Genomic DNA, 23277 nt, shown 5'->3' with positions numbered 1-23277 from the left:
ACAGAATAATAATAATTTCCCTGGTTGAACTTACCCGAAGCACAGCCTCTCTTTATCTACAAAAGGAATAAATTCTACATCTTATAGGCAAATAGGAAGGAGAATTGTAAAGATCAAAACAAACTATTGCAGGTTGAAAGTTGTTCAAACAGAATGAGAATTCCCATCTTAAGACGCAGAAATTGCAGCCTCCAACAAAAACTTAATGATTCTCTTATGACTAAAAAGAAAAATTTTCATCATACAACTGTTATTTCAAAGAATAACAATTGCACCTTTACTCTAAATTACAGAGCCATAATCTATGAAAAGTTCCCATAGATGAATCTTGAGAGATTGAATAGTAAGGATCTTTATCTTTATTCCTCCATTTGCATCACTAGGTTAGTTTCAAGCAAAATCCAAGATGCTTCACAAAATCTTCAGACCAAGAAAGAAAAACTTTTTCCAGTCTTCTTTGACGTCCTACATAAATCATAAATCACCATTTAATAATTTCATGGACCAAAGCCAAATAACTAATAAATTAAGAATTGAAGGCCTTGGGCCCAAAATCAAGGGCATCAACTACTGTCATAAACCAAAATAATCAAATTATAAGGTTGTAATACCTGTAGCTGTAATACCAAAATAATCAAATTTCCAGTCTTCCTGCATCAAGAAACTTGGACACCAGCAAGTTCCAGTTGTGCTACAGCTGCATTAATTGCATCAACAACATCCATTTTTCCTTGACTAATAGCTTCGTCTACCGGAGTCCGTTCATGGCTGAAAATAATCCAGTGACACTTGGGTAAAGGGGAAACTAGAAAAGGCATGTATTTTTTTGCATGTGTAGATTTCAGGCTAGAAATAACATACCAGTTTAGAGTGCTTAAACTTGCTCCAGCAAGAATCAATTTCTTAACCACCTGTACTCATCAACATTTATTTAAATACCCAAGAACAGACATCACAGTACTTGCAGTGCAAAGGAACAATGATAATTACCTCAATACGACCATTGAGGCAAGCCCAGTGAAGAGGTGTATTCTTCTCCTCGTTAGAAGCATTGAGATCCTGCTTGGCAGAAATTCCCAAAATTAAGCAGCTTTTTGAAAAGCATTTACAAACAGGGTTCAGTATTGGGCCAACGAAGATAAAAAATAAAAAAAAAGGAAGTAGAAATACAGTTCTTAAACAAGAAAGAAAAAGACAAATGCAGAATGTGCATAATCATGAGGGTGCAATGCCTTTTTGAAACTTGGGCATGATCATTGTTTTCCATGATTTTTGTTGCTTGGCCTAGGGTACATGTGTTGGATACATATCCATGTTCAACACAAACATTCTCTCTTTGTAATAATTTCTCTATTATTTGGAGGATCATCCTGAAGTAATATCCAACTAGGCATCTGACAAGCATCGAACAACATTGTTCAGTTAACTTAAAAATTGTGGGAAAATTCTCATGTATATACTTAATCAGAAAGTCGAGCTAGAAAAAACTGTCCTCAGATGTTCGGATCAACACACCTAATTATCTATGTAGCTTTCAATCATTTAGCAAAGACTAGGTAACCAAATGTATTCAGTTTTAATTGTCGCAGCAACTATTTTTAAGAGTTTCTGTTTAGGGTTTGTATTGAATTGCTTTAATAAGTGATAACAACTCATGTAGGACTAAAATGAGAGAGAGAGAGAGAGAGAGAGAGAGAGAGAAGATTAGGGAAGAAATAAAAAGAATAGAGAAGAGCAACGAGTGAATAGATATATAAGAAAAGCAAAAGAAGTTAACAAATTAAGAGGGATGAGGTAGAGTAGATAATAGCTATGTTGCTTAGACTTGGCTGGGGTGGTGTGGATATGTATTCAAGAACTCATCTAGTTCCAAATTTTAGGCTATGGAAACTCTGTAAAAGAATCCGAATTAAATTTCAAAATTAGTTGTTTATATAAATTTAGCATGTATGTATGTTTAATTCAATAACGATCTTCACTTACATTCTGAAATCAGGCTCTAATTCTGGAGTTTAAGATACCTTGGATTCTACAAATTAAATGCCTTAATAATTAATCAAACATTAAACATTTTCTTTCAAGAAATATTGGACATATAAGAAAGATTACTAGTGCTACACTGAAGTCTACTGCATGAAGATTAGTGGAAATAGATTGGAGTCACATCGATTACATGGTCAATCCACCCAATCCAATTATTTAAAAGGAATGATCTTATTACATACATGGTTTGCCTTTGGCTAGTCCTTCATTTTCCCTTTTTAGTCCCTCAAATTCTAGTATCCAATAGGATGATTTAACTTCAATCCCAAAAGTATTATCAAATAAAAAAAAAAAAAAAAGAAAAACACTTCAATCCCAAAAGTAAGATTTATGAATTTGAATTATGATCTAGAAAATAAAAGATATAAAAATAACCTTTAGTTAAATTCAAAATGCTGTTTTAATTCCCCAAAATGGCCGGCCCAAATACAAGATTTGAGACAAAGGTTTAGTTTGAAATATTTGATTAATGATTTAAATTTAAACTTAGTATTTTCTTAGGATCTCCTATGTAATTAGCGCGGTATTATAGGCATGAGTCCACTGAGCTTCATTAATGGGATCATTTTAAGATCATGCCCAACTCAAAGGGCCATTGAATTGTCCAACCACGCAATATATCACATTGCTTGAACTTGGCAATTGGGCCCAGTCCAACCAAGTTTTGCAACCCTATAGCAATAATATTAGCACTTTCAGTCCCTAAGTGTTATTATCAAACCAACACTTTAGTCATTCACTATAAAATTACGAATGTTCCTACTACACTTTCCTTAACGTTTTAAATTGATTATACTATCATCCCTAAAGTTTAAATTTAGTTGCACTGGAGTCTTTGAATCATTAATTTGTAGAACACTATAGTCCATCAAAATTTGTATTTTTCACTTATGATAGCATATGGACTAAAAGTGTTAATTGTCAAACAATAGAGCCAAAAGTATTCTTGGAGGAAAACCTCATGATTTATTTTGTGATTAACCCTTGTGTAAATAAAAGAGAAAAAACATCAACCAGTAAATGAGATACTATTTTCTTTCTTTCTTTCTTTTTCCCATGGTGGTAAAAATATAACAAAATAAACCTTTTCCACTAAATTAGATAGCATGTGCCAGCTAAAGATCAGTTTGGCACTTGGCATTAGATTTATCAAATGAATCAAAATGCAATCACAGTAAATAATTGTCATCCTAAGATTTAAATTTTTGGTACGCCAACAATAAATCCTTACCCAATAGCTGACCAACAGTCTAAAAGTGATTGCATGAATAAAAAATTGCGAGATAGATTTATTACCACTCTTTGGCTGATAAGATACTCTACAATATCAAGATGCCCATTCGCTGCAGCCATATGAAGCGCTGCAATTCCATCAGCAGAACAAATAAATTGTTAATTATACAATTGTGATCATCATTCAAATCACTACTGCAATTTAAATCTATGTTCTAATAAAACAAAAGACAATAGGGTCCACTTGACAATCAAGCCTACACTACATTAATCACTTGAAAGAAACAAAAGGAAGAAAAATAAAAACAATATTTAGCCATTTAAACCTTTTAGAAACTTTTGCAACCACTAAATTCCCAAATGCTATTGACTTAAGATTTTGCCTCAATGGAACTTCTAAATAGGTTAAAATGAAAAATTCTAAACCTCAAGTCTTGCTCAAGATGCTCAAGCAGCTCAACCATACACAAAAATCAGAGTGAAAATTAATACCTACTAGATCACTTTTGGACAGCTTACATTCATTAATTTCACGGTCAATACTGAATTTCAGCTATAAGAAGAGACTAAACATGAAGGATGGTGTTTGGTTTGTTCTGGAAATGGAAATAGATTGCTTTTCCTAGAATAAGATACCATTTCTTGTTCCATACAAAAGGAATCCAATTTTTTTTTTTTTTTATAACATCTTACATTACAATAACATGAATAAAAGTAAAAGTAGCATGTACTTCTATGTATAAATTCTAATTTTACCATTAATTTGTATTTACTTATCGAAAAATGAACTTGATATGAGAATCTTGAAAAGGAGACATCTATATTATATTTTCAAAGTGAACCAGACATGTCCTAAAAGGTAATAGTAGATATTGTACGGGAGTGTGACATAGGAGCACTTCTGATGTAGAACAAGAAGGAACCAAAAACAAATCCTTAGGAAAGAGAACTAATTCTCAATAATTTATTTAATCTCAATAATACTCATAGTCAAAGCTATGGAATAATAGAAAATTAGCTCTATTTATAGAGCTTACAATCCTAATCAAATTAGGAATAGAAATCCTAATTCAATTCTAATTAGGAACACTAAATAAAATAAATTAAGAAATAATAGACCTAATAATAATAAAATTCCTAAATAAAATTCTAAACTTTCTATTCTACATTATTTTCCCCTGGTTGGAAAAAACTCAGTTCTCGAGTCTTGAAGTGCTGAATGATCACAAACCAGATGTGAAGAACACACAATACAATCTTCTTGGACGGCAGCAACAAAATTGACTTGAAAAAGTTTGTGTTCTCTTTTATATTCCTTGAAACATCTGGACAGATAAAATCAATTAGAATAATAGTTGAAAGGGTCTTTAACTTAGTAGGATCCTCAATTTTCGTTGACTCAATGACTTGATTATTTTCAATCTCCATTGAAGGCTCCAAGACTTGATTAACTTCTTGCTTTAGAATCGACTCTGCAACACGTAACTGTTCAAGACTTAAATCTTCGGATTCTTTAATCTTAGACCTTTCAAGTTTAGTTTCTTCAAGTTACTCGTTTTGTTCCTCATTTTCATCTACAAGTTGCTGTTCGAATTCTTCTTCTCATTCATTTTCAATGTCAAGCTTCTTTTCTTGCTTTACAATTTTAATTTCTTTTTTAAGTTCTCGCAAAGCTATTGATAATTCATTGAGCTCTACTTTTGATAACTCATTAAAACTTTACTTTTGAGAACTTATCAAGCTGTGCATTCCATTATTTCACACTTGAAATCATAAGTTCTTTCTTGCATTCTTAAAGTTCTCTTTCCTTTACTTGTAAGAATTGTTGTAGATCTATATATTCCCTTTCCTTATCTAGTAAAATCTGTTTGATCTCTTGATATTTACCCCGTAAGAAAGAATACCTTTTGCGATTGTGTTTATAACTATAATTATCTGTCCAGTGACATAGAGATAGTAATTGACCCTTGTGAAATCCAATGTCATAATCGATTTCTTCGATAACATTTTTGTAGTAATTGATTTCCTCTTCTAGCCTCTTAATATAAGTTTCCATGATATTCTAATCAAGTAAACATACCTCACTTCAAGAAAGCTCAAACTTCAGCTTTTAGACGTTGTTTCTGCTGGAAACAGACATAAAAATGGAACCAGCACATCGACATTAACAAATTAGAGCACTGAAAATTTCTGATGATGTAAAGCGGGCTCACTAAAGCTGTTGGTGAGCTCACCTCTCTTACCCGATGGATCTTTGACTCGACCCAATGGATTTTTGCAACTTGGAAGTCGGATGGCAGTTTCAACATCGGATATGGGACGATCAGCAGTCGAAGAATGGTTGTAAAGGATCAGATGGCCCGACAAGGTGAAATTCTGGCGGGTTGTGATTAAGATCAAATTTGACCTGTTTGGATCCTCAGCTCCCAAACAGTTGCAAATGATCAGAACGGAGCCGTGATGGTGGCCTGAATGTCGCTGGTGGATATGCGGCTGCGGTGGTGGGTTTGTCCTATGGCTGAATGATGACTGTAAAGGGAGAAGGGGCTATAGGCGATGGGTTTCCTTTTGAAGGATCTATTTCTCAGTTTTTTTTTTTTTTTTTTCCCTAATAGTTGGTAGCAAAGATTTTTGAGAGGGCAAGAGCACAGGTGGGAAGGTTTGAAATTTTGCGAAAGCTTATGAAAGTTTGGATTGAATTTGGGCTTTGATACCAAAATTGATGTAGAACAACAAGGAACAAGAACAAATCCTTAGGAAAGAGAACTAATTCTCAATAATTATAGTCAAAGCTACTGAATAATAGAAAATTAGCTCTATTTATAGAGCTTACAACCCTAATCAAATAAGGAATAGAAACCTTAATTCAATTCCAATTAAGAATACTAAATAAGATAAACTAGAAAATAATAGATCTAATAATAATAAAATTTCTAAATAATAAAAACTCTTTAAATTTTCTAATTCTATAATAATTAAAATTCCTAAATAAAATTCTAAACTTCCTATTCTGCATTAAGTCTTCTTTTTCATCATTGCTATTTTATTTTTATTATTTAGTTTAGTTTTAGTATTTCTACAAAGAATGTTTATTTAAAAAGTCACATGCCTAGCATGTGACTTTTAAGTTAGATGGAGGGTTTAGATTAAAAGGTTTTGTTGTAATCAAGGGCTCGGACCTAGTGTATGATGTAATGCTAGTACAAATAGTCTTTTAATACCATTTAGTTTGCTGCTGTCTTTTACTTATTATTTATAACGATTGAAATTTTCACTTTTTCTCCAAACCCTATATATCTATTGATGTTCCAACTTCAATCTAGCCTACTTAAGCGTAAATTTTGATTTTGTGCTATTCTACTGTATTTGCCCCAAGCACTACATCAATATGCTTAATAGTTCAACAAAAGTATCAAGGTGATGTAGGACAAATTAGGTGAGCTATCACTTACGCTTGTTTGTTGCTAAGAATAAGAATCAAATGGAATGAAAATGAAATTCGGGACCAAAAAAAAAAAAAGCAAAGCTCTATTTGATACTACCCGCCCAAAATCGAGCCAAATAGTCATAGCTTAGATGAAGAGTCCAACGTAACAGTCAAAGTGTTAGCACTTGATCAAAGAGTTAGACCGAGTAAAAAGGTGCTCGGGCAACTCAAACCAAACAGAGGGGTGTTTGGGCAACCCAGACCGGGTAGAAGAGTGCTAAGAAGATTGGTCAGGTGAAGACATTCGCTCGGTACGCCAAGCATCAACTGTACCAAGCATCAGCAATACCAGTCAATGGAAAGGCTGGATGTTCAAGAGGGAATCTCGGGATATTAATTCAATGCCCGAGGTTCATGCAGATAGCTACAATAGCTAATTAGCCATTTGTTCTATAAATATATGAAACAACCATTAACCAGGTACTCTTTCTCTACCGAATTTACTACTAAAACTCTGATTATTCAATTCATCACTTTCACGACAAATCTCGAACTTGAGTGTCGCAATGGCTGGCCAAAAAGAGACTAACCTCACCATTCTCTTGTTTTATAGGCTCATGTGGCATTTAGACTAAATCTTCGAAGGCTTACAGCAGCATTAGTGGCGCTATCTATGGCAAACTCAGAATATCGGTTGAAATCCCATAACTAACAATATTCTTTCATTTTGCATTTTTCTGTGCTCCTGTGAGTTTATATTTTCAATCCTAATTCAATTCTGTTTCTTTTTATTTTCCTATATCAATGGCTACTTATCCAAGAAATACTGGCAAGAATGTGATGATTGGCACTATCGTGATTGGGACAAACCCACCAGCAATCGCAGTAACTCAAAATGTGATTGGGCCACCATTGCACTTAGTGGCCAAGTCTCACCACGCAATGCTGGGATGCCACCAGCTAAGATTGACCAACAAAGCCAACCCCAGGAACTAACCGGAGCAAGTCCTCCAGCTCATCAAGGAAATGGAGGCTCAAATTGCATTTTTGAAAGGCTTCGTCCTTGGCAGTAGTGCAACGCCCAGAGCGCCAGGTGCTGAGCTCCCACCAAGGGCCCCCTCAGGAGAGGCTTCTCCAATTCAGCCGAGAGCAGTGGTTTCGGAGGCATCTTGAAAAGCTCACTCAACCAATAGCAACCGAACAAAAGCGAAAAAAAAATTAAGAAGAGCAAAAAGAGCAATCCAATGAGTCTCCTTGCCCGAAGGCAAATTGGGAACTAGTTAAGGCGGTTCAAAGATATCAGAGCTAGGCTGAGGAGGAGAACTTCGGGATTGGGAACAAGTCTCCCTTAGCTGAACCAACTTTGGCCAAGCAATTCCTACTGAAGTTCAAATTGCCCATCTTGGACAAATACGAAGGAATTATTGATCCTCGGAGCCATATAGCCAATTTCCGAAGAACAATAAAACTTCAAAACGTGAACGACTATCACCTCTGCCAAGTGTTCCTAACAACCTTGACAGGGCTAGCTCAGAAATGGTACTAGCGCTTCAAGCCCGGATCAATCCAGTGCTTCTATCAGCTCGCCATTGAGTTCAAGAACAAATTCATATCCTGCATCCCACCAATGAAGTATCCTCAGATCTCCAAAAGGTGAAGCAACAAGAAGAAAAGTCTCTGAGAGAATATATTACTCAATTAAATGCTGAGACAATTTAGGTCAAGAGCTTGAATCATGAAATTGCGTGTGAGGCTTTGAAGAAAGGCACAAGGAATGTCATGTTCATTGACTCCTTGATAAAAAAATTGGCAGTGGATTATTACCAACTGATGGAAAGAGCACAGAAGTACATCAGGTTGGATGACAAGCGATAGTCCTTGAGGGAAGCAAGGAAGTCCGCACAAGGCAACGACAAGAGGCAGGGAAAAAAGAGCTATAATTCAGACTGAAGGGGTTATAGCTCGGATAGAAATGCCAATTGAAACAAGGAGAGGTTCCATAACTACACACCACTCAATGAGGCTAGATCAAGGGTCTTGATGTGGATATAGAAAAATGATGAATAGATTAAATGGTTAAAGAGACAACCTAGATACTTTAGGAAAGAGGGACGAGTAAGTTCTGTAGATTTCACAATGATCACGGCCACAATACCAATAAGTGCATTCAGCTGAAAGATGAGATCGAATGATTAATCAGAGATGACCAACTCAAGAGATTCGCGAGAGACAACTAAGAGGACAGACCTTCGAAAAGAAGAGGATCGACCTCTGGAAATAAGGACATCACCATCACAGAGAAGGATGAGGGGTCGATCGAAGTAATCAATTTGATTGCAGGCGGGCCGAACACAGGAAAAGTTGGCAACAAAAGGCTAGCCAAAGGAAGTAGCAGTCGAACAATCTAATCCGTCGACAAGTACAAGCTAAGCAAGTAAGTCATTACATTTTGTCCTGGCAACTATGAGGTAAAACAACCACACTTTGACCCTTTAGTGGTGTTCGTACAGACGAGCAGCAACACAGTTCGCCGAGTGCTCATTGACACGGGAAGTTCGGTCAATCTCATCACCAAAGAAGTCTTAAAAAAGCTCGAACAAAACCCGAAGAGCCTAGCAAAGGTGATGTACCCCTTGGTCGGACTTGGGGACAAAACGGTTCCCATACTCAGAACCATAAACTTGGCAATGGTTTTGGGCAATGAGGGACACAAGCGCGAGATCTACACCGAATTTGCAGTGGTAGGTATTCCTTTATTGTACAATGTCATTCTCGACCGCCCAATCTTGAACCGCAACGACATAGTGATCAGTATGCTGTGGTTGTGCATGAAATTTCCTACCTCGAATGGAATAGTAGTTGTCTGAGAAAGCCAGAAGTCAGCACAAAAGTGCTACAAGAGGTCCACCAAGGTAGTCACTAAGGTAACTCTGCCGATCGAACTACTAGAGAAACCCGTGAGCAAGATTTCACCCGAGCTGACTAACCCGACAATAGAGGTCGAGCTCGGTGAGGGCAAAAAGATCCTTGTCGGTACTGCACTTAACGGGCCGAGCAAAGACGTAGTTATTCAAACATTGAACGATAGAGTGGCAATATTCGGCTGGCAACTAGAAGATATTAATGGAATGAACCCAACTATAATCGCCCACAAACTGAATGTGGATCCTGAAGCAAAGTCTATCCAACAAAAGGAGGCATTTCAAGAGGTAATAACTGACGAAGCTAAGAAACTTTTAGATGCAGGACTTATCAGAGAAGTCAAGTACCCGACCTAGGTAGCCAACGTTGTCCTGGTCAAAAAGGCGAATGGAAAGTGGCAAATGTGCATCGATTATATTGACCTTAACAAGGCTTGCCCAAAGGACCATTACCCATTCTTGACAATAGACAAACTGGTGGACAGCTGGACATGCAGTTGTGTCCTTGGTGGATGCTGTATTAGCCTACCATCAAATAAGAATGGATTTAGAAGACAAGGAAAAGACCGCTTTCATGACAGACTCTAAGGTTTTCTGCTACCGAGAATGCCATTCGAACTTAAAAATGCGTAAGCAACCTATCAAAAGCTGGTGGACCAAATGTTCGAAAACTTGAAAGGCAAGACCATTGAAGTATATGTAGATGATATGATAATCAAGTCTAAGAGATTGGAGGACCATGCCAGGAACATAGTCGAAGCATTCGATGTATTAAATATGGTCGAGATGAAGTTGAATCTAGACAAGTGCACTTTCGATGTTAAAGCCGAAAAATTACTCATGTATATGGTCTCCGAACAAGGCATAGAAGCAAACTCGGAAAAAATCCAAGCAATAATGGAAATGCAGTCGCCAAGCAGCATAAAAGAGGTCCAGTAACTAAACGAACGAGTGACAATACTCGAGAGATTTATGAGCTGCTCAGCAAAGAAATGTCTTGCCTTCTTTCGAGCATTGAAGGCGAGAAATAGCTTCACATGAGGAGAGGAATGCCGGGTAGCATATAAAAATTTAAAAGAATTTTTATCTTCTCTACCATTACTTGACTCGTCAAAACCAGATGAGGTATTATTTTTGTACCTAGTAGTGACTAAGGAGACCATAAGCTCAGTCCTCGTTAGAGAAGAGGAAGGTGAGCAAAGGCCAGTGTACTACACAAGTCAAGTACTGAAAGGATCTAAGCTGAACTACCTGATCCTGGAAGGACTTGCCTACGCCGTTCTATCTTCGGTAACAAAGTTAAAGTCGTACTTCGAAGCTCACACCATCGAAGTACGAACAAATTACCCTTTGCACAAGATTCTTCACAGATTAGAAGCATCTGGGCCACTAGCAACATGGTCAGTAATCTTAGGGGCATATGACATCTGTTATGTCCTAAGAACGGCACTCAAGGACCAAGTACTGGCAGACTTTGTAGCCGAATTAACACCAGTCCCAGAAGCCGAGCAAAAATCAGCAAATGAACAATGGAACACCTAGGTGAACAGAGCATCAAGCTCAACTGGCGCAGGCATAAGTATAGTACTTGAAGTACCACACAAAGCGAAGTTGAAATATGCAGTGAAGCTAAAATATGCATCAAAGCTAGTGTTCCGAGTAACAAATAACATAGCCGAATATGAAACAATCCTGATCGCCCTACACATCGTCAAAGAGGTAAAAGCCCAGAAAACAAACATTTATTGCGACTCACAGCTAGTTAATCAAGTACAAGTTAATTACCAAATCAAAAACCTGAACTTAGGAAGATACAAGCTACCAGATCTAAAGTTTGCTGGCACAAATCCGAGTAGATAAAAGAAAAGTGAATATTCTACAAGTACCAAGAAGGGAGAACCAAGAGGCAGACTCACTAGCAAAAATGGCGGTAGCAAGCGAGTAGCACTTGGCACAGCCAATCCCATTTGAGGACATCACAACACTAATAATGGACGAGAAGGAGGTACTACCAATCAATATCGGCGACACATGGATGACACCTATCTTCAGCTATCTTGACTAAGGCACACTATGGGACAATCAACTAGAAGCCAAGAAGATCCTACCTTCAACCATGGCTTAAATGCATCAGCAGAGAGGATGGTTTGTTGGTCCTACTTGAAATCCATGAAGGATTGTGCGGTAGCCATAAAGGGGAAAGAACAATCGCCAAAAAAGCATTCAGGCATGGGTTCTCCTAGCCAATTGCAATTTAGGACACCAAGGATTTGGTTCAAAAGTGCAAGAAATGCCAACAACATAGCAACATTCCTCGCCTCCCAGCAGAGAAACTTTCAGCCATCGGCAGCCCAAGGCCTTTCTACCAATGAGGCATAGACATCCTTGGACTTTTCCCAATGGCATCAGGTTCTCGAAGATATGCTATCGCCGCCATAGATCACTTTACCAAATGGCAAGAAACCAAGACATCACAATTTGTAACAATCGACCGAGTAATCACTTTTATCAGATAGAATATCTTCTTTAGCCATAAATTCAAAGAACTCTGCACTAAGTGGGGTATTGACCTTCGTTTTGGTTTGACCTATCATTCGTAGACAAACAGAATGACCCAGGTCACAAACCGAACAATACTTCAAGGGTTGAAGAAGCGCCCAACTAAACTAAAGGAGCCTGGCTCGGCCATCTGCCGCACGTCCTGTGGGCACCATGGTTAGCCACAAGTGACTCCTTTTTTGCTTGCTTATGGTCGAAAGTAGGAATCCGTGCAAAAGTCAGTATCCCATCAGCCCAAACAGAGCACCCCAAGGAAGCTCAATAAGAGAAAGACTTGCGTTTTAATCTCGACACAGCAAAAGAGCTTAGAGAAGTTGCTTTTATTCAGATGGCACAATACAGACAAAAGATGGTCAACATGTATAACAAAAAAGTCAAAGGCCGAGCGTCTATGGTTGGAGACTTAGTACTCAAAGGGGATGACATCACAGGCAGTGTAGCCGAAGCTGAGAAGTTAGGTTGTAACTGGGTCAGACCATTGGTTATGTCAAAGGTAATCAGCCTAGGATCCTACAAACTAGTCGAAACTAACAACAAAATTTTGCCCCAAGCATGAAATATCTGTAAACTTCATAAGTACTATAAATAAAGAGGAATTTTTCAGAATATCTGTTTGTTTCAATTTAAGGGTGCTTAGCTTATTCACAGCAATAGTTTGCCAAACTAAACAAACTAAGGGTGCTTAGCTCATCTATGAATATAGTCCGCTAAGCTAAATAATCTAAGAGTGTTTGGCTCATACACGACGATTATCCACTAGGCTAAATAATCTAAGGATGCTTAGCTTATCCACGACGATAATCTTTTAGGCTAAATAATCTAAAAGTATCTACTCTTTCTGCACCAGGTTAACTAAACCAAAAGGCACATAGCCCTTCGGCGTTTACTCCCACTGAGCAAAGCATTCAGACTAGAGATCAGCTAAGTAAAAGATTGGACATGTAGTCTAGACATTGAATTATTTACTAAAAGGTACGAGCAACACGCTCATACTTAGCCGACCTGTAGAAAAAAGAGAATTTAGAAAATTTTCTTTTATATTTCTTCATACTAAAATGATTTACAAGCATTTTAATTTATATACAAAGGCTAAGACTAACTAGGAAACTAATAATAGCCAATAAATACAATAATTCCTAGTTATATTCTAATTTACAGCTAATTTACACTGATTAAGGGAATTACACTAATTGAGAGATTCTAACACTCTCCCTCAAGTTAGTATGTATGTTGCACATGCCCAACTTGCAAACTAGGATATGAAAACCCCTACAACTTAATCCCTTAGTGAACACATCAGGTAACTGGTCTTTCGAACCTACGTAAGAGATATTTAAAGAACCATTGACAACTTTTTCTTTTATGAAGTGTCTATCAATCTCTGTATGCTTGGTCTGATCATGCTGAACTGGATTGTGAACTATACTGGTAGCAGCTTTGTTATCACAGAACAGGGACAAACCACTAGTTTTCAGCAATTTTAATTCTTCCATCAACTTTCGTAACCACAGTAGTTCACAAATACCTTGAACCATTGCTCTAAACTCAGCCTCTGCACTGGATCTAGTGTCACATTTTGCTTCTTGCTTCTCCAAGTGACTAGATTACCACCAACAAAAGTACAGTAACCAGATGTCGATCTCCTATCATTAAGAGATCCACCCCAATCTGCATCTGTAAAGGCCTTAATCTGAAGATGGCCATGCTTTGAGAAAGAAGTCATTTTCCAGGTGCAGATTTTAAGTATCGCAAGATGCGGAAAATAGCCTCCAAATGAGATTCATAAGGATCATGCATATACTGACTCACTAGACCCACTGCATATGCTATATCTGGTCTGGTACGCGAAAGGTAAATCAATCTGCCAACCAACCTCTGATATCTCCTAATATCCACGGATTCCCCAACTCCAGCTTGCAATTTGTGATTTGCCTCAATGGAAGACTCTGCTGGTTTACAATCTAGCATTCTTATCTACTCCAACAGATCTAGTATGTACTACCTTTAAGAAATAAAGATTCCTTTATCTGATCTGGCAATCTCTATTCCAAGAAAGTACTTTAGCCTTCCCAAATCTTTGATTTCAAACTCCTGTGCTAGTTGTTCCTTCAGATGAATCATTTCTTCCCTATCATCACCAGTTACCACAATATCATCCACATAGACAATAAGCAGAGTGATCTTACCCCTATAGTATTTTATAAACAAGGTGTGATCAGCATTGCTTTGGCAGTATCCAAAAGAAACCATAGCCTTACTAAACCTGTCAAACCATGCCCTAGGTGACTGTTTTAAACCATATAGTGCTTTTTTCAATCTGCAAACTTTTTCTTTGGTCTTTCCCATTCTCAAACCCTGGAGGGATTTTCATATATACTTCTTCTTCCAAATCACCATGTAGAAATGCATTTTTTACATCAAACTGCTGCAAATCCCACTCAAGATTTACTGTACATGATAGTAAAATTCTGATGGTATTCATTTTAGCAACAGGAGCAAACGTTTCCTGGTAATCTACCCCATACGTCTGTGTGAAACCTTTTGCTACAAGCCTAGCCTTATACCTTTCAATTGAACCATCTGCTATATGTTTCACAGTGAAAACCCACTTGCATCCAACTGGTTTTTTTCCCATTTGAAGAGTAACAAATTCCCATGTCTCATTCTTTGCTAGAGCTTTCATCTCCTCCACCATGGCTGCCTTCCATTTTGGATCAAGACATGCTTTCTTCCAATCATGTGGGATAGAAACAGGGAAAACAGACAATAGAAAGGCTCTATAAGATGGAGACAAAGAATCATAGGAAATGAAGTTAGAGATGGGATGTTTAGTACAGGTTCTAACACCTTTTCTGAGAGCAATAGGAATATCAAGATCATTATTAAAAGAAGGAAGAGTAGACTGAGAATTAAAATTAGACTCTTCAGGAACCAAAGGAGACTCATCACATACCTCAAGATGTTCAGGAATTGAATCCAGAGATTCCGATTGATCAACAGTCTCCTTCTTGATGGCTATATCTGTCTTGTTCAGTCGAGTATAGATTCTCAAATCTGGTCCATTCAGTCTCCCTCGAGATTTAGGTGACTCCCCCTGAGTATTATTATTAGGTATAGGCTTTAGACCCAGATTTTTCCTTTGAAGTTGAAAGTTGGGAGAGCACAAAGAAGAAGGAAAAGACATCTCTTATTCCTTCCTATGCTCCCCCTGAAGAGGTGGATGGAAATAAGATTCAGATTCCCTAAAGGTAACATCCATGCTCACAAAATATTTTCGTATAGGAGGGTGGTAACACCTATACCCCTTCTGAGTACCAGAATAGCCAACAAAGACACACTTGAGGGCTCGAGGTTCTAACTTCCCCCTATTAGGCTGATGAACAAAGCAAACACAACCAAAGACCTTTAGAGAAACAGTATATGAATTTTTACCTTGCAAAACCTCTAAAAGACTCTTAAACTCCAAAATCCGGAGTGGTATCCTGTTAATAAGATATGCAGCAAAAAGAATTGCATCCTCCTAGTAAAGTTTGGGAATATTCATTGTAAACATAAGAGACCTAGCAACCTCAAGTAAATGTCTATTTTTTCTCTCAGACACTCCATTTTGAGCACTAGTGTTAACACAACTAGTCTAATGCAAAATTCCGTATGACTTCAAATATTCCTGAAAAACTTCATTCATATGTGCCATTATCAGTTCTCAGTATTTTAACATGAGCATCAAACTTGGTGCTAATAATTTTGTGAAACTATTGAAAACATGAAAATACTTCATTTTTCCCTTTCATCAGATATACGCAAGTTAACCTACTGCAACAATCAATAAAGGTCACAAACCATCTATACCCTGATAAAAACACAGTTTGAGTAGGCCCCCACACATCGGAATGGATAGTCATAAAAGGAACTGAAGCCTTATTATTTATTGCAGGATAAGATTGTCTAGTATGTTTGGCAAACTCACAAGCATCACATACTAACAATTCAGTTTTGCATTGCTTAAACAAAAGAGGATAAAGTTTCTCTAAAACAGTAAATGAAGGATGTCCAAGTCTCCTATGCCACTGAATAATTTCTTCCTCAGCACCTATAGACTATCCCAACATGGCCTGATCAACACAATCATTTAATAGATATAGCCCATCTTGCAGTCTACCATTGCCAATCGTTCTCTTTGTTATCAACTCCTGAAACACACAGTGAGTGGAAAAAAATTCAATTTTGCAGTTGAGAGCTTTTGTGATAGAACTGACAGACAAAAGGTTAATAGGAAAGCTAGGCACATGTAAGACAGAACTAAGACTTATAGTAGGAGTGCATTTAACAGAACCTGTTCCAGAAACATTAGATAAGGATCCATCCGCAATGCGGACTTTTTCTTTGCCTGAACATGGAGAATAGGATATGAATTTATTCGAAGAGCCTATCATATGTTTGTTTGCTCCAGAATCTATAACCCAAAATGAATTATTATGATTGGCAAGAAAAGCATTACCAGAGTTGACAAAATTAGAAGAGGCAACTGTAGTGGATTGTGATTCAAGCTGTGATAGGAATCATATCTGAGTTTGTACCTCTTCATTGGAAAACATCCCAGTGATAGCAGTATCTTCAGAAACACTCACAGCCTCAGATACATTTGCTTGTGATCTAGCAGAGCCCATCCTTTTTCCTCCACGCCCTTTAGTTGGGCGGCCGTGCAGCTTCCAACATTGTTCTTTGGTGTGCCGAGATTTCCCACAGTAGTCACAATGCAAGTGATCCTTATCTGATGGACCATATGAATATTCTCGCAAGGAGTTAGCAGCCAGCCCAACCTTATCAATAGCTGTAGAATTGATCATGACACTCCTTCTGCTCTCCTCCTGCTGAACATAAGAGTATGTCTGCCTTAAGGTGGGCAAAGGATCCTTACCAAGCACTTGGACCCGAATCTAATCATACTCCACATTCAGCCCAGCAAGAAAATTATATATGCGCTCCTTCTCAACCAATTTCTGGAACTTAACTACATCAGCCGGACATGAAGCCTGAAAGTCCTGATAGAAATCCAACTCTTGCCATAAACCACTCAGTTCCGCATAATACTGAGCAATAGTCAACTCATCTTGTTTCATTCCATGAACCTTGTTCCTAGCTCATAAACTTGTGCATCATTCCCAACTTGAGAATAAGTCTGAGAAACAGCACTCCAAATGATAGCGGCACTATCAAACTATAAATACCCACGAGCTATATGAGGTTGCATAGAATTGATGACATAACAAGAGAGTTCTTCGACTCCCACTGGCTGTAGGTAGAACTAGTACTTTCTGGCTTTTTTCTATCTCCAGTGATATACCCTTGCCATGCAGTCCTCTAGCCTGAATGAACAGTAGATTAAATCTAGACCATGCCAAATAATTAGTTTCATCCAACTTTACAGGACTAATTTATAAAGAGGGATTATCACCAACAAATCCAACCTTTGTTTCAAAGGCTTTCTTCTTTTCATCAGTCATTTTTCAATTAAAGAAATAGGTACTGAGACAGAAAGCAAGAAACTGGGCAACGGAAAGTACCAAAAAAAATAAATGTGCAAACCAAGTGTGGAAACGCGTTGGTCAGAGGCGCGCCGGACAGGGAAGGTCATCGGCAAGAGGCGTGGTCGGAGAAATCACCGAAAAAAGGGTGCACGCGCCGGCGTGTGAAGAATGACGCGAGACTTCTGGAGGCGCCTGAGCTCACGCACTTCACCGGACGGCGGTGGGACTCCGGGCGTAGACCGATCGGCTGGTGTCCTTCCTCCTCAAGTGGGTATTGACAGTCACCTCCCTTCCTAGAACGACGTAGAAGCTTGACAAAAAAAAAAAAACCACCCAGAACTACGTTGTTCACGCCAATAAATTTTGACACTACTCTGATACCATGTAGAAAACAGAGAATTTGAAAATTTTTCTTTTATATTTCTTCATACTAAAATGATTTACAAGCATTCTAATTTATATACAAAGGCTAAGACTAACTAGAAAACTAATAATAGCCAATAAATACAATGATTCATAATTATATTCTAATTTACAGCTAATTTACACTGATTAAGGAATTTACATTAATTGAGGGATTCTAACACGACCATTAAATTTTAACTAAAGTGCTGAGTAATTTTACATGCATTTTTCTCAAAGATGCTTTCGTTCAGGTTATGGTTGGATTGAAATTCACAGCAATTTTTCTTGCAATATTATCTTGTGATTCATATCAAATCACCTAGTTAACATTTGTGCATGAATAATATAGTGACCAATGCTACTTGTGCATTTCGTTTTTTGAGATACCGAGCAATCTTGTATTTTTACCCTACTATTTATTGTTGCAAAAGGTCCGAGCATTGGGTTTAATATTACTCGGGTTTTGATTCCAAGCTATCTCGATTCATTTGTTTCACTCGACCTGTGGGTCCGAGCTTTCCTACTTACAAATTTTACTTCTAATTATTCAATATGATTGATTATTATCGCCGAACTGCAATACATAAATGAATTTTCATGCAGACTACACGTTAGGCCGATGGACCTACATCTCCTTCTCTATCTCCCTGTACATTTACAAGCTCACCCTCGCCCTTGCCACCACCTAGATCTTCTACCCAGGAGAAATCATCTCCCGGGTACCGCTTTTCAAGCTCGATGACAATGTTGCTATGGGCCTTGACATATATCTCGGCCATTTGATCGTCAATGGCAACTAGCTCAACTTCCTGCTCCTCCACTTTCTTCCTTAGCTCAAACTGACCCTCCCTAGCAACCTTCAACTCGACTTCAAGAACAGACAACTTCTCTCTTATCCTCGGCAGCTCAACCTCTTGCTCTTGAATTTTCTCCTTAGAGGAAGAAACGATCTCGGTCAATAGAGCAATCTCTGTCTCTTGAGTCCTGATGTGCCCCCACAAAGTCTTGTTTCTCTCCCTAAGCAGCTGTGTGCAGGCAATCTGCTCCATCTGAAGGCTTACCGCCCGGAGAGCTAGATCAATGTCAACATTCTGGTCCAGGCGAGCTCGGTCCATCGGAAGAGTGTATTGTTTGGCAAACCAGCTGGCAAGCTTGAAGTTTCCAACAACTGATTGCCCGGCCAATAGTTCCTCAATAGTTTGAGGAGGAGCTAGTTGAGAAGGGGCAGCAGTTTCAATCCCAACCACCCTTGGCTCGGTGATCGGAGCAGCTGTTCTTTGCTCATCGGAAGCCGGGGACGTCAGAGGGGTAGCAGCCCTTGACCTCTTCGGCACAGGGACATCAATTTGTTCACCGGCAAGAGCCCGTCTAGATTTCTTCCTTTTCCCGATCAACTGCTCAACATTTTTTGCTCTACTCGACATTCCTACAAGAATAAAAGGATCTCAATAAGTAAAAATAATCAAAGGATGAGTTAAAGTTTTTACCCTCAATCGGAAGATTGTTATAGTGTTTGGCCGCCACGGGATCCTTGTCACGTACACGGACTCCCACCACTTGGTTTCGGCTTCAATCAAAGTTTTAATCGATATCTTGTCTTGCATTAAGCTCCTTCACTACAGCCTTTTCTTTGGCATTAAGTCTCAACTTTCCCGCCCTCTTGTCGACTAGATAGTTCCAACTTGTTCAGATGTCGCCCCACTGTTCGTCCACCGTATCTTCGATAAAGAGAAACCTATCTTTCCACTTTTTCAAAGACAACGGAAGGTTGGCGAAAAGCCTCATCCCCTTCCAGGCATGAAATCTCAATACTCCTCGGTCTTCCAAGTATTTAATTGGAAGAAGCAAGAGAAGATCCGAGTGGATGCATGCACCCTCTTTCTTCAGCACAACGCTCGAAAAGCCGAGAGTAATCTCCAAACATTAGGGTGCATCTGTAGGATGGAGAGCTAGTAATATTTCAAGACCTCGATATCCAGCGGGTCGAGCAGAAGCCATAAACTAGACTTCAATTGTTCTTCATAAACGGCCACCCTGACTGAGAGAAGAAAAATACTGTCAGCTTGTCCCCTTTGTCCGGCGAGTGATACGCGAAACCTGTCCTTATCTATTCCAAGTGACTTGAGGGGATCTAGTAGATCCCACCCGTTTAGGACGGAAACAATTTCACTCACTCCCGAAGGAACAATCAACCCAGATGTACTCACCCCCACATTTTGAGCAAAAGCAGCTCCAGAGACGATTTCAGGCCCAGCAAGACCAGTAGGTAATGAGCGAGACGGTCCACTGACCTCAGGATCGCCTCCCACATTCTGGCCCCGATGGCTGGAATATGAGAAAAGCTGTTGAGTACTTGAATCTTCACTGTAAACAACCACCAACGACTGGGGAGTCGCACTGTAACCTCTCTCCTCACTCATTTTTTAACAAAATAGAAAGAAAACAAGAAAAGAAGATTATTTTGGAGTTACCTAAGGAAAAATGTCACCGGAAAACAATCATTGGAAATCGCAGAAAGAAAAACAAAGAGAAACAGAAGTACGAAAGCAAAAAATGAAAAGAGTAGAAGCACTGGAGCATTTATAGTGCAATGATCGAAGAAATAAAAGCACATATTCAAAAATCAAACCGCCAAAACACCCTTTCAAGTTTTTTAGGAAAAAGTTAACAATACAACGCATTATCGAGGCAACGCAGTGCAAAAATCACGCCCAACAGCTGTCCTCGAGTCATGTCATATTAAATTCCAAATCACACGCTCCAAGGACACTCTGCACAAGGCGACCGGACGAATAGTACCCGAAACTAAATATTCGTAGGGCTTCTGGGGGAGGGGGGGACTAATGATACTACCCACCCAAAATCGAGTCAAATAGTCAACACTTGGATGAAGAGTTCAACATGGCAGTCAAAGTGTTAGTACTCAGTCAAAGAGTTAGACCAAGCATAAGGGTACTTGGGCAACCCACACCGAGCAGAAGGGAGCTCAGGTAACCCAGATTGGGCAGAAGAATGCTAAGAGATTGGTCAGGTGAAGACGTTCGCTCAGTAAGCCGAGCATCATTGTTGAGCATCAACTGTCCAGAGCATCAGCAATACTAATCAATGGGAAGGCCGGATCTTCAGGAGGGAATCTCGAGATATTAATTTAATGCCCGAGATTCATGCAGATTACTACAATGGCTAATTAGCTTTTTGGTCTATAAATATAAGAAACAACCATTAAGCAGATACGCTTACTCTGCCAAATTTACTATTGAAATTCTGATTATTCAATTCATCACTTTCACGACAAATCTCTAACTTAAGCATCGGAGTGGCTGGCCAAAAGGCCACCGACTATTCTCTCATTTTACAAGCTTACATGGCATTTGAACTGGTTTTTAGAGGCTCGTAGCAGCATCACTATTAATTATTATTATTCCCACATGGGGGCCAAATATCAAAAACCAAGAATACGAATGACAACTAACATGAACAATTACTTAGAATATTTAAAATCTATAACAAATAGGATCTTATGTGGACAATTAAGTATGACAAGGTATCATGATAACACTAGAAAGTCAAGGTTTGGGGGGGGCATTTGTATGCAAATATTCTTTTGGATTATGGTGTGATTTTGACTTTTTTACCTAAATTTAGTTTGTTTTGATTCTGGTGCTCTTTTAGCATCAATTTCATTATTTTAGCTAGTTTTGATCTTAGTGTCCTATTATCATCAGTTATCAGTTCTCAAGTTACAGTTGACATCATGCCTAAGGTAATAAGAATTGCATCAACATTGTTGTGGAAGAATTCTTTCTGATTTATTGATAAAAGCTTCGTAAGCATTGATGTATATGGATAAAATAGCACACAAGATGTTTGAATCCTGAAACTAGTCCCAATTCCACAAGGATTTGTGCTTTAGTAATAATGCTTTCCTGGTTCATTAAAGACCATAAAATAAATTTAAAAAAAAAAAAAGAAAAGAAATGCAAGTAAATTGATACTTAAAAAATAGAGCACCATAAATAAGACCATATAACAGTTAACACGCCCTACTTGCTGTCATGCAAAATTGATACACTCTGCAAGCAGAAGTTATACCCATAACAACTAGCTTGTGGAACAGATATAAAATAACAAGAAACCAAAAAACCAGAAACAAGCATAAGCATTGATTATAATTACCGACCATAAAAATAAGTAAATTGAGAGTCTAAAACATGGTATTGATAACAACCTGTTCGGCCCAGTGAATCCTTGGAATCAAGAGAAACCCCTTCAGATGCTAAGCTTTTAATGTCATCAATATCATCATATCTAGCAGCCTATCAACACATTGAAAAAAAAAAAAAAAAGCATTCCATCCTTTAACCAATAAGACCACGAAAAAAAGGGGGAGGGAGGGGGGGTGGAAATCCCTGTAGAATCGAAAGAACTTGAAGCTCTAGAGTGTACTGGAAGCGAGGTGAGAGGTTACCTCGAGCAAGGCATCAACAATCTCCGGCGTCGTTTCCAGTTGCGTAAAGTGCCCTGCTTGATTCGCCTCTGCCCCCATTAGTTTACCTCTGTTGTCGAAGACGATTGCGGTGAGGAATATCACTTTTTATAGAATCGGTGGGAAAACCTAACAAATCATTAAACCTTTTTCTTTTATATACATAAATATATACAAGGAATCTCTATCTCCGTAATAAAGAGGCCTTATCACTATAACGTTTCTAGAGCCGAGAAAAAATATATTAGGTAACAAAATACTGTTTTAGTGAAAAATTAAATTTTAATTCAAAAAAAATTAAATTTTAAAAGTATTAATCGTAAAATATATTTATTAAATTATTTTATTTTATCTTTTTACTTTTATTATTGTTATTTTTGAGGCATTATACGTGCATATTGAGATTAAATATTATCTCAAATAATTTTAAGAATATACTTAATTTAATATATTTAAAATTATTAATTTAATATATTTAAAATTATTATTTTTAATACTTTTAATAAAGTTAAACAATTGACGAAGAGACGAGTTTTTAATTTTTTCAATTTTATTAAATTTTATTGAATAATAAATTAAATTTTTATTTAATTAAAAAATTTCAAAACTCAAAATTTAATTTTTACATCAATTTCACTATGAGATATTTGATATCAACTTAACTTAGATTTTATT

The 23277-nt window shown here is 37.9% G+C and overlaps 1 protein-coding gene across 1 annotated transcript; it reads right to left on the bottom strand.

Annotated features, from left to right (window-relative positions):
* Window positions 1-104: 104 nt before the first annotated feature.
* Window positions 105-22821, bottom strand: LOC110644766 (ankyrin repeat-containing protein P16F5.05c). Its single transcript, XM_021797694.2, has 7 exons — window positions 22585-22821; window positions 22345-22432; window positions 3340-3404; window positions 991-1059; window positions 862-911; window positions 612-768; window positions 105-465 (listed from the first exon to the last, which is right to left on the bottom strand). The coding sequence occupies exons 1-6, from the start codon at window positions 22660-22662 to the stop codon at window positions 657-659; spliced, it is 462 nt and encodes a 153-aa protein (XP_021653386.2). The 5' UTR covers window positions 22663-22821; the 3' UTR covers window positions 105-465; window positions 612-656.
* Between the last annotated feature and the right edge of the window lie 456 nt (window positions 22822-23277).

This window comes from Hevea brasiliensis, chromosome 9, assembly GCF_030052815.1.
Source record: "Hevea brasiliensis isolate MT/VB/25A 57/8 chromosome 9, ASM3005281v1, whole genome shotgun sequence".
Taxonomy (NCBI): Eukaryota; Viridiplantae; Streptophyta; class Magnoliopsida; order Malpighiales; family Euphorbiaceae; genus Hevea; species Hevea brasiliensis.
Note: the sequence above shows the minus strand (reverse complement) of the source record. Positions and strands in the feature narration are given on the sequence as shown.

Excerpts from the sequence above, each read along its gene's own strand:
- LOC110644766 (XM_021797694.2), bottom strand. The coding sequence starts at position 22,662 with ATGGGGGCAGAGGCGAATCAAGCAGGGCACTTTACGCAACTGGAAACG. Across the intron at positions 1,060-3,339 it reads ATCTTATCAGCCAAAGAGTG|GATCTCAATGCTTCTAACGA; the intron begins GTAATAAATCTA and ends TCTGCCAAGCAG. Across the intron at positions 912-990 it reads GCCTCAATGGTCGTATTGAG|GTGGTTAAGAAATTGATTCT; the intron begins GTAATTATCATT and ends TGATGAGTACAG.